Genomic DNA, 12,538 nt, shown 5'->3' on the forward strand with positions numbered 1-12,538 from the left:
GAGTGAGGGTAAAAAAGTAATGGTAATTCAGACAGGACTTTTAGGAGCAAAGGAGCCAGGAAATGTCCGCCGTAGCCAGATAAGGGGGAGGGGTGCCAGGCGGCACATGGACCAATGGTGCGAATCCCTGTTGACGGGGAAGGTAGTAAACAGGCAGGACTGTCCCCTTTTTAGCACCTGGCCAGCCCCCACCGGCTAGTGATATCCAGTGGGGCTATCTGCAGGGGTGGCGAGCATCACTGGGGGCGGTGGGGTGAAAACAGGCAGCGGATGGGGGAGAGACATCTTACCTCCCTGCACAGCCAGGACACGGACATATCCCGCAGCAGCATTCCGCACACAGCCAGGCTACCTCCAGCAGCAGCACTACACACACAACTAGGGCATCTCGAGCAGCAGCTGCCGGCTACTCATTTCTGCAGAGTCACACTGCTGGGAAAAGACTTTCTCCCACAGCAGCGGTCAGGACACAGCACACACTACCCAGGCATACCAGTGTTTCTAGAGGCAGCAACCGGTGAACCATGCAGGTGGAACGGACCATAGCTGAACACCAAGAGAGGAGGAGGGCTCTCCCAACATGATACAGGAAGGGAGAGAGCAACATGTTTAGGCAGGAGCACAGCAGGACTCCCAGTCATGTAAGCCAGCAGCCGAGTCACAGGAAGAGGAGCACGAGGGCTCCATCTGGTGGACAGAAGTCCTACAGTCAAAAGCAGCCCATGCAACAAAGAAATATAGACAAGTCCTCATCCAGAGCACACAGGCAGCAGAGGTTGCCATCACTCGGGGCAGCAGCTGCAGTGGTGGAAGGGGGGTTACTGACGCATGCTGGTGGACTTAATACCAGAAGGCACAAAATCAGACTGTACAGAGTACGGAGGGAGGAGCAGGGTCACAGCAGGTCAATAAACACCCTCCCACAGGAGCCCGGCAGCAGTTACATTTGCCCCCAATGCGGTCAAGTGGCAGACCCGACTTCCAGCACAAAGGGTAATTGGAGTGTCTACAGGATTACCTCACCCACTGCCCCCAGTATGCCTCACCCCCCCCCCCAGAAGGTTTAACCAGGAACTTTCAACCCCTGCCAGCGAGGACAGACAGCCAATACTCACAAGGGCGAAATGGCGGCAGGAGACACCAAAAGCTGTGACAAGTAAGCAGGGGCCCAATAATAAGGACAATGGTCTTTTACGGTGAGGAGGACATGAACAGTTAGTCCTGGGAGACCTGTTACAGGCTCTCCTGATGAAAGCCAGAGGTAGAAAGCAGGTGAGCTACTGCACATCATAGGGCAGCACTTTCCATGCCTCATCCGGCGGCTCGGCAGCGCAGCCAGTGGCATGGCAAGCACAGTGGAGGCTCCAGTGACAGAGGTGGTCATCCAGACAAGTAAGGCACAGGGACGTACTACCACGTTGGCAATACTAGGCTTGCTCAGTTTTGCCTGCCAGGTAATCCCCATACTGATGTATCCACATTTATCTTGACGATTAATAGGATTAACTGTGACTGGACAGTCGGACTTAATCCCCTGCTGTATTGTTCTCTGAATTGTATTGCAGTTGAGAACAATAGCTGAAGGGTTTATGCTAATAAATCATGTTGTGACTAGGCACAGAAAACTACTCAAGATAATGGTGGATACATCTGTAGGTAGGATTTTCAAGAGTCGCTTAGAGAGGGCCACCATAGGGGGTGAAGAAAAGACATCACCTCATCCACATCAATAGGGAGTTGAAAGACGATTTGCTGGTATAAGACAATTTCTTGTGGGGTGTGCAGCTGGCCTACCGCTGTGCAGACAAACCATACATTCTAGCTGTTCACAGACACGGCGGGGGCCTCAGGTTTGCTGCATATTTTAAAGGTGAGTGGTGTGTGGAAGCTTGGCCAGACAGTTTGAGGGACAGAGGTATCACTAAGAACTTGGCCGCGTGGAGTTATTTCCTATAGTGGTAACAGTGGACATATGGGGTAACAAGCTTGCAAATAGATTCTTCCAGTTTTGATGCGAAAATATGGGCATGGTGTAAGCCATAAACAATCAATTATCTTCGCCGCCTCCAGTAATTAAATTGCCGTGGGGCTTAGTGGCAGCATGCCTCCGGCACAACATCGCATTCAGGACCACACACGTACCTGGCGAGCAGAATGTGATTGCAGATGTGATGTCACACCAGAAATGGAAGTTATTTAGACTGAGCAGCAGTGCTACTTGCATGAGAAAAAGGCTTAACATGCCCCTCTCATCTTTGGCAGATGGTCAAGTCCCTCTAGGCGAGTTGCTGGAAAGGTCCCTGTCACCTAAGACGTGGAGAGCCTACAGGGCAGCATGGTATAGATGACAGCAGTTTCAGGGGAGGGAAGCCATTGAGTGGAAGGATCCTCTCCAACAGTTGCTGGCTTTCCTAGGGACGATGAGGCAGGAGCGGGCATCTAAAGCCTCAGCCAACACCATGCTGGCAGGTATATCCTTCTTTTCCAAACTAGATGGTAAAGAGGACAATACTAAGGCTTTCGTGGTGTGCACTGTGATGAGAGGATGGGCCAGAGTGGGGCCACATACACAATAGCCAGTAACCATAGAAAGGCTCGGTAAAATGATGCGCATTGCGCCAGGGGTATACAGCAGCGAGTACAAATCAGAGCAGTTAGGGCAGCATTTACAGTGGCATTTAGTGGAGCCTTCAGGGTGGGGGAGCAGGAAGCAGAGTCAACGTATTGGTAAGCGAGGACATGGTATTGTGCAGGATCCACAAATCAAAAGCAGACCAGATAGGAAAAGGGAGATGGATCCAGCTGTCAACAGTTTGCCCAATTTTGGCGGAGTGCAGTTTGCAATGTTTTAATAATCTTTAAGAGATGCATCACGGCATTTGGTTGAAATGCCAAAAAGTTAGCGGTGCACAAGGCAAGAAATTAGGGTATTGTTAGAATGCCTCGCTTATTTAACACTAGGTCGCCGCACGCCTGTTTCCAGCAATAAAGCGGCATTGGCCATACGGGTTGCGCGCCAGGTGAGGGTGCTGTACGGATGGTAGCTGGTCCCAGTGGCAGAACTTATGGCAGTGCAGCCAGATCATTGCACCCTGGGCCCCACTGCACTGCAGAGCCCAAAGCCACCAGCATTACATCGAGTCACATTGACTCATTGTATGCCGCCATTGCTGCCAGACCCACGCTTGCAGTCAGTGTCAGCCCAAGTTCTCTTAATAACAACTATGCAGCAGCCTGGTTGGAGAGGGAGGAGGGGATGTTCTTCCCTCTCCTCCCCTCTATCGAGTGCCGCCTCCCGTCTCCGGCCCAGACCCACAGATTACCAGTGGTCTGGACTGTCACTCAATGCTGCTGTCAAGGGTGAGTCAAAGCTGGGCAATGCTGCAGCTCTACCTCCGCTCCCCCCTCGTGTGCTGGGAGAGATGATGTCTCTCCAAGCCTGCTCCCAGCCCACCTACAATGCCCTGCACTGCAAAGGGCACAGCATAGGGTGGGAAGAAGGAGAGACATGCCGGCTCGTTACAGGTAAGTATAATACTTGCACTCTCTCTCTCTCTCTCTCTCTCTCTCTCTCCTTCTCTCTCTCTCTATCTCTCAGACTCTGCCTGACTAATGTGTAAAAAGGGAGACTAAGCATGCCTAATGTGCAAAAAGGGGGACTCTGCTGTTGTAATTTGTAAAAGGAGGAACTCTGCTGCCTAATGTGTAAAATGATGGACTCTGCTGCCATAATGTGTAAAAAGGGGGCTCTGCATCTGTAATGTGTAAAAAAGGGAGACTCTGCCTGCCGTTATGGGGATGGCTTGCCACAGTGTGTAAAAAGGGGAGGCTTTGCTGTTATATTGTGTAAAAAAGGGGGACTCTGCCTGCCTAATGTGGCGGACTCTGCCTACCATTATGTGTAAAAAGGTGATCTGCCTGCCGTAATGTGTAAAAAGGGGACTCGGCTGCCATAATGTGTAAACCGGGGACTCTGCCACCGAAATGTGTAAAAAGGGGAACTCTGCTGCCTAATGTGTAAAAAGGGGTACTCTGCTGCTGTAATGTGTAAAAATGGGGGACTCTACCTGCCGTACTGTATAAAAAGGAGACTGTTTGCCATAATGTGTAAAAAGGGGGACTCTGCTGCTGTAATGTAAGCCAGGTATACTGTATGCTAGGGTCCTGTTTGTCGACTTTAGCACGGCATTCAACACGATCGTTCCACATTTGTTATTCCTAAATTGGTTAGTTTCGGCGTTCCCGTGGCAATTTGCTATTGTATTGTACATTTTTTGATGGACAGGAGCCTGCAGGTGAGATTATGGAAGTCTATACAGTATCTGGCGTTTGGACTACAAGTATAGGGGCTCCCCAAGGATGTGTTTTATTTCTTTTGCTTTTTTCACTCTACACGAATGACTACACCTCAAGTAATCAATATGTTAAGATCCTGAAATTTGCAGATGATATCACAGTCATTGCTCTCATCAGAGATGGAGAGGAGTCTGCATACAGAAGGGAGATTGAGTGATTGGCCTGGTGGTGAAGCTGATACAATTTAGAGCTGAATCCATCGAAAATGTTGGTAATAATATTGGATTTTAGGAGGCAAACCCTGTGGTGTTTCTGATCATTATTAATGATTTTGTGGTGTCTGTGGTGGATTCCTTTTTTACACGGCAGTGATCCAGCCTGTCCTCTGCTCATCCATCATTATATGGGTTAGAGCAGCCACAAAGCAGGAGAAAAGCAAACTCCAAAGTGTGAAAAGAGCTTCAGAAAAAAAAATATGATCTGCCCCCTATTCAGGATCTACATTTGTTAAGAGCTGGTAGATGGGCTAGAAAAATTGAGGGGGATGTAACTCACCCAGGTCATGTCCAGTTTCAATTATTTCCATCCAGTAGGCAATGTAGATCATGTTGGGTTAAAACTTCGAGACATTTGAATTATTTTTTTCCACAGGAAGTATCCTTGCAAGTAGCCTGGGATGGCTGTGGAACCTCTTGACAACAATGTATTATTTTTAGAGGCTTATTTAGGGATGAGTGTTGTTGTTTATTGATGATGTTTATGTTTCTTGTCTTCAGAGATTTGGTTCACCAGGAATAATTCCTTGTATATGTTGTTTTAGATTTGGTCAATAAACCTGATTCTGAGAATAACGCTTTCTGAGCCTCACCAGTAAGATAGGGAGCAAGCTTCTCAACCCAAGTATCCACCACTGTGCCAAGCCAAGCACTGTGCCTCCCTTTCAAATACTGACAAATACGCCTCTGGCTCATCTGCCGCAGACTTGTTCTTCAGATGCCCGGCAGCAGTTGTTGTGCTCATTGTCTGGGCCACTAACTGTAACATCTGCTCCTCTGTCTTTTGATGGGAGGCAAAGCAGATTTACTACAGTTTGGAGAAGTTCATCCATGTTTACAGAGAGAGACGTGTGCACCAATGATGGTGCCTTTAAATAAGAAGCCAGTTTACACCAATATATATATATTCTTTAAATCCACATTTTTTGTCCAGTTCAGTACATGCCTTTGTTCTTGCACTTTCTTTCTTTTCTGCAACTATATTTTTCAGTACATGCCTTTGTTTTTGCATTTTCTGCCTCTTCTGCAGTTAAGTACATTCTTTATTACTGTCAAGTATACTTAGCTTAAGGTGTTCATCGCAGCCATGCAGCTTATGTTTCTGAACATCAGGTTTTATAGAATAATTGAGATGATGCAGATTAGTACTGCAACATAGTCAATGCTTTTATTGGTTCATTTTTATCTCACACACACGATCGTCCAGCTTCTTTTTAACATTTGTTCACTTACACCAGTTGGAAACGTTATTTTGTTTCCTCTTATCAATTCATTTTACACTGTTACACTTTCTTTAATTTACACTCTCTCCTTGCAGCACAATGACGCGATGCGCCGGGCGCTGACACGTTCTGGTAGCCTAGCAACGGTGACGTCACTTTCAGCCGCCCGAAGCCGGAGCCGCCGGCGTCTCTCCCGCCCGCCGCACCTGCGCCCGTGCTGACATCAGAAGAGTATTTAAGGTAAGAACACCACACATATGTTTGTTTTGGCATCCATGTATCCTTGAGAAAAACACCCATCGCGGTGTTGAAACGTTGGATTTCACATGATGTTTGTTGCATAAAATTTTCTTCATCACTAAATCCGTGGAGTGCCGCCTGTTTCTGTGGTGAGGGGGTCATTGTCTTGTGGCTCCGGTCACCACGAACACCTACATTGTGCATACTACTGAGGAGGGCACCCCGGTCTGTATCACAGCAATTGTTCCTGAGTGCCAACTACGTCCACCACATATATATATATATATATATATATATATATACAGGGCCGGATTAACAATGGGGCGTATGGAGCTGCAGCTCCAGGCCCCCCATTGAAAACCGGCCCACAGGATCCAATGCAGTGCAGCTCAGATAGTGCTGGCAGAAAAAAACAACAACTTTTTTTCTGTCATCACCAATAGCATTCTCCCATTTGACCCCAGTCCAGTCAGTCACTGCCAGGCAAGGCTCTGCCTATGCCCTCCATCTCAAGCTACCAGATGAACACAATCGCTTCCCACCCCGTGCTGCCAGCCGAAGCTAGTATCTTGATTGGAAATAAGCTCCACCCCCCAGACCACGATAGGCTCTGCCTCTGGGTTGGTCTGCAGCTGTTACCTCGATTTACAGAAGTGCCTCTCACATGCCATCTGAAGCTGAGTCTCTGGCCCACTATAAGCTCCGCCCCCTGGTCCTTCCGCTGCTGAAGGCACAGTACAAATAAAGTAAAGCACTACACTGGCTGTATTGTGAACTTGAAGAGGGGTAAGAGGCAGCTGCTAGGCATGTACTGCATTCCTATGCCCTGCCCAGGAAAGCAAAATATGCATGTATATATATATATATATATATATATATAGGTGGCGCTCAGCGCTGCACCGAATAAGTAAGTCAAGAAGAGTCTTAATAATGTCTGACTTTATGTCTCTAGTCCACACTCCCTGTTTAAAGTTTGTCAGCCGTAATCCTGGTGACCGATGTTCAATTGGTCTGTCTTATTGGATCTGGAAAAAAGTGAAAACAGGTGATAGAATCTGGTCAATAGTACTATTGACCAGATTCTATCAAGTGTATACCAGATAAGCTACCTTTATATTTATTTCATGTACGGGCATTTGATATATCTTGTAAACCATTAAATTTGTGTTAAACGTTATCACACTATTTTGCTACCTTCTTTCCTATTTCCATTTATGAGATCATCAAGTACAAGAAGGTCCATGTGGTTTGGGAACTGAATATGAAACCTGTTCAAACTGAATCCAATCTACATTCTGTGTGCTTAAAAAGTGGATTTATCCACTTATGACGGTACTTGTGCATTACAAGGGTGTAATTTAACTGGTGAAGTTTCAAAAGATACTTATATACTACACTAGAAGGCGCTGTTTTCACTATTTTCCATATATATATATATATATATATATATATATATATATATATATATACACATACACACAGTGGCATATCTATAATGGGAGCAGTGTGTGCTGTCCACACGGGCCCCTTAGTCCACAAACTGCTCCCATTTCTCCTATACTTACCTTTCTGAAGTCCATCGCTGACTGTGTGTACGGCCGCTCCTCTCTGGTAGCCATCACAGTGGTCATTTTGCAGAGTCTTGCGCACCAGCTCAGAGCGCTAGCAGCAGCGGTGATGGCTACGAGAGAGGAGGTGGCCCACACACGGAATCTGCACACAGGTCCCCTCCTCTCTAGAGACACCCCTGTATATATATATATATATATATATATATATATACATATATATATATATATATATATGTATATATTTAACAAATGTTCATGATGCTTATACAGTGTTTTTTAGCTGTTGATTGCAGATCTTCCCTAATGCCCTCACATTTAAAGCAACTGCACTGACCATACTCTCTCTCTACCATTTGTTTACATGTCTGTCCTGGTTTGTCCCTGTTTTGTATGGGTTGTGTTTGACGACCATCTTATTTAAATTAAGTCAGGCTATACTTAGTGGAGTAGTGTAAATAAGTGGCTGTGTGGCACAATGTGTATATTGGCTCAGCTGTGACGTAATGTGAATAAAGGACACTACTGTGCGGTGTAATGTCAGTAAAGGACACTACTGTGCGGTGTAATGTGAGTAAAGGACACTACTGTGCGGTGTAATGTGAATAACTAATCAACGCTACTGTGCGGTGTAATGTGAATAATGGACACTACTGTGCGATGTAATGTGACTAACGGACGCTACTGTGCGGTGTAATTACAGATGTGCACCGGACAATTTTCGGGTTTTGTGTTTTGGTTTTGGATTTGGTTCCGCGGCCGTGTTTTGGATTCGGATGCGTTTTTAAAAAAAAAAAACATCAAAAACAGCTTAAATCATAGAATTTGGGGGTCATTTTGATCCCATAGTAATATTAACCTCAATAACCATAATTTTCACTCATTTCCAGTCTATTCTGAACACCTCACAATATTATTTTTAGTCCTAAAATTTGCTCTAAGGTCCACTAATTTCAGCACAGTAAAACCATAACACTTTTGTTTGTTTCCCCAGCAATGCAGGGGTTAAACAGAGCACAGAAATAAAGTGCAGTGCCTAATTAGATCTCAATATGTGTGCTCTGCTCTGTTCAGTTATCAGATTTATTTGATTACACAGCAGCCAAACCAATCTTTTGAATAGCAGACAGTATTTAAACTTAAAATAAAAAAGAAAACGAGCAACTGTTTCCTTCACAGCAGAAACTTATCACAATAGTATACTCATCAGATTACTCAGTGATGTAATATAACTATGGTTATTTACAGAGATGAGCGGGTTCGGTTCCTCTGAATCCGAACCCGCCCGAACTTCAGTTTTTTTTCCCACGGGTCCGAGCGACTCGGATCTTCCCGCCTTGCTCGGTTAACCCGAGCGCGCCCGAACGTCATCATCCCGCTGTCGGATTCTCGCGAGCCTCGGATTCTATTGCGAGACTCGGATTCTATATAAGGAGCCGCGCGTCGCCGCCATTTTCACACGTGCATTGAGATTCATAGGGAGAGGACGTGGCTGGCGTCCTCTCCGTTTAGAGAAGAGAGTGAGACAGTAGAGAGAGACACAGTAGTAGTAATTTTGGGGAGCATTATTAGGAGGAGTACTACTACTACTATTTGCTGAAGTGATATAGATTAGATAGTGTGACTGTATTAATTATCTGACTTGTGGGGGAGACACTGACAGTGGGGAGCAGTTAGAGTCTGAGAGCAGGACTCAGGAGTACATATAACGTACAGTGCACACTTTTGCTGTCAGAGTGCCACACTGCCATTGTGACCACACTGACCACCAGTATATTATATTTTGTGATTGTCTGCTTAGGAGTACTACTTGCAAGTTGCTGATAGTGTGACCAGTGACCTGACCACCAGTTTAATAATCAATCACCACCAGTTTAATATATATATATATATATATAAATGTATATAATATATATATATATAATATTGTATACCACCTACCCGTGGTTTTTTTTTTTTTCATTCTTCTTTATACATACTACTATAGTAGCTTACTGTAGCAGTCATTACATAATAAATATATATACCTGTCCGGCTGCAGTACTAGTGATATTATATATACATATATATTGATTTCATCTCATTATCATCCAGTCTATATTAGCAGCAGACACAGTACGTTAGTCCACGGCTGTAGCTACCTCTGTGTCGGCACTCGGCAGTCCATCCATAATTGTAAACCACCTACCCGTGTTTTTTTTTTTCTTTCTTCTTTATACATACTACTATAGTAGCTTACTGTAGCAGTCTGCGGTGCTGCTGAGCTGACAGTGTCCAGCAGGTCCGTCATCAGTCATTACATAATAAATATACATACCTGTCCGGCTGCAGTACTAGTGATATTATATTGATTTCATCTCATTATCATCCAGTCTATATTAGCAGCAGACACAGTACGGTAGTCCACGGCTGTAGCTACCTCTGTGTCGGCACTCGGCAGTCCATCCATAATTGTATACCACCTACCCGTGGTTTTTTTTTTTTTTCTTCTTTGTACATACTACTATAGTATAGTAGCTTACTGTAGCAGTCTGTGGTGCTGCTGAGCTGACAGTGTCCAGCAGGTCCGTCATCAGTCATTACATAATAAATATACATACCTGTCCGGCTGCAGTACTAGTGATATTATATTGATTTCATCTCATTATCATCCAGTCTATATTAGCAGCAGACACAGTACGGTAGTCCACGGCTATAGCTACCTCTGTGTCGGCACTCGGCAGTCCATCCATAATTGTATACCACCTACCCGTGGTTTTTTTTTTCTTTCTTCTTTGTACATACTACTATAGTAGCTTACTGTAGCAGTCTGCGGTGCTGCTGAGCTGACAGTGTCCAGCAGGTCCGTCATCAGTCATTACATAATAAATATACATACCTGTCCGGCTGCAGTACTAGTGATATTATATTGATTTCATCTCATTATCATCCAGTCTATATTAGCAGCAGACACAGAACGGTAGTCCACGGCTGTAGCTACCTCTGTGTCGGCACTCGGCAGTCCATCCATAATTGTACACCACCTACCCGTGGTTTTTTTTTTCTTTCTTCTTTATACATACTACTATAGTAGCTTACTGTAGCAGTCTGCGGTGCTGCTGAGCTGACAGTGTCCAGCAGGTCCGTCATCAGTCATTACATAATAAATATACATACCTGTCCGGCTGCAGTACTTGTGATATTATATTGATTTCATCTCATTATCATCCAGTCTATATTAGCAGCAGACACAGTACGGTAGTCCACGGCTGTAGCTACCTCTGTGTCGGCACTCGGCAGTCCATCCATAATTGTATACCACCTACCCGTGTTTTTTTTTCTTTCTTCTTTATACATACTACTATAGTAGCTTACTGTAGCAGTCTGCGGTGCTGCTGAGCTGACAGTGTCCAGCAGGTCCGTCATCAGTCATTACATAATAAATATACATACCTGTCCGGCTGCAGTACTAGTGATATTATATTGATTTCATCTCATTATCATCCAGTCTATATTAGCAGCAGACACAGAACGGTAGTCCACGGCTGTAGCTACCTCTGTGTCGGCACTCGGCAGTCCATCCATAATTGTATACCACCAACCCGTGGTTTATTTTTTTTCTTTTTTCTTTATACATACTACTATAGTAGCTTACTGTAGCAATCTGCGGTGCTGCTGAGCTGACAGTGTCCAGCAGGTCCGTCATCAGTCATTACATAATAAATATACATACCTGTCCGGCTGCAGTACTAGTGATATTATATTGATTTCATCTCATTATCATCCAGTCTATATTAGCAGCAGACACAGTACGGTAGTCCACGGCTGTAGCTACCTCTGTGTCGGCACTCGGCAGTCCATCCATAATTGTATACCACCTACCCGTGGGTTTTTTTTTCTTTCTTCTTTATACAAACTACTATAGTAGCTTACTGTAGCAGTCTGCGGTGCTGCTGAGCTGACAGTGTCCAGCAGGTCCGTCATCACTCATTACATAATAAATATATATACCTGTCCGGCTGCAGTACTAGTGATATTATATTGATTTCATCTCATTATCATCCAGTCTATATTAGCAGCAGACACAGTACGGTAGTCCACGGCTGTAGCTACCTCTGTGTCGGCACTCGGCAGTCCATCCATAATTGTATACCACCAACCCGTGGTTTTTTTTTTCTTTCTTCTTTGTACATACTACTATAGTATAGTAGCTTACTGTAGCAGTCTGCGGTGCTGCTGAGCTGACAGTGTCCAGCAGGTCCGTCATCAGTCATTACATAATAAATATACATACCTGTCCAGCTGCAGTACTAGTGATATTATATTGATTTCATCTCATTATCATCCAGTCTATATTAGCAGCAGACACAGTACGGTAGTCCACGGCTGTAGCTACCTCTGTGTCGGCACTCGGCAGTCCATCCATAATTGTATACCACCTACCCGTGTTTTTTTTTTTCTTTCTTCTTTGTACATACTACTATAGTAGCTTACTGTAGCAGTCTGCGGTGCTGCTGAGCTGACAGTGTCCAGCAGGTCCGTCATCAGTCATTACATAATAAATATACATACCTGTCCGGCTGCAGTACTAGTGATATTATATTGATTTCATCTCATTATCATCCAGTCTATATTAGCAGCAGACACAGTACGGTAGTCCACGGCTGTAGCTACCTCTGTGTCGGCACTCGGCAGTCCATCCATAATTGTATACCACCTACCCGTAGTTTTTTTTTTTCTTTCTTCTTTGTACATACTACTATAGTATAGTAGCTTACTGTAGCAGTCTGCGGTGCTGGTGAGCTGACAGTGTCCAGCAGGTCCGTCATCAGTCATTACATAATAAATATACATACCTGTCCGGCTGCAGTACTAGTGATATTATATTGATTTCATCTCATTATCATCCAGTCTATATTAGCAGCAGACACAGTACGGTAGTCCACGGCTGTAGCTA

The 12,538-nt window shown here is 44.8% G+C and overlaps 1 protein-coding gene across 2 annotated transcripts in view; it reads right to left on the reverse strand.

Annotated features, from left to right (window-relative positions):
• LOC134911063 (antileukoproteinase-like) overlaps positions 1 to 573 on the reverse strand; it is a 31,692-nt gene extending 31,119 nt beyond the window's left edge. The window contains exon 1 of one of the 2 annotated variants that reach the window (XM_063919450.1): positions 494 to 573. In XM_063919450.1, the coding sequence (XP_063775520.1) occupies positions 494 to 544 (51 nt within the window). In that variant the 5' untranslated portion in view covers positions 545 to 573. Of the gene's footprint in view, positions 1 to 290 lie in introns of both variants that reach the window. The other variant, XM_063919451.1, reaches the window with a different exon arrangement.
• Between the last annotated feature and the right edge of the window lie 11,965 nt (positions 574 to 12,538).

The sequence above is a fragment of the Pseudophryne corroboree genome, chromosome 4 (assembly GCF_028390025.1).
Source record: "Pseudophryne corroboree isolate aPseCor3 chromosome 4, aPseCor3.hap2, whole genome shotgun sequence".
In the NCBI taxonomy this organism is placed as follows: Eukaryota; Metazoa; Chordata; class Amphibia; order Anura; family Myobatrachidae; genus Pseudophryne; species Pseudophryne corroboree.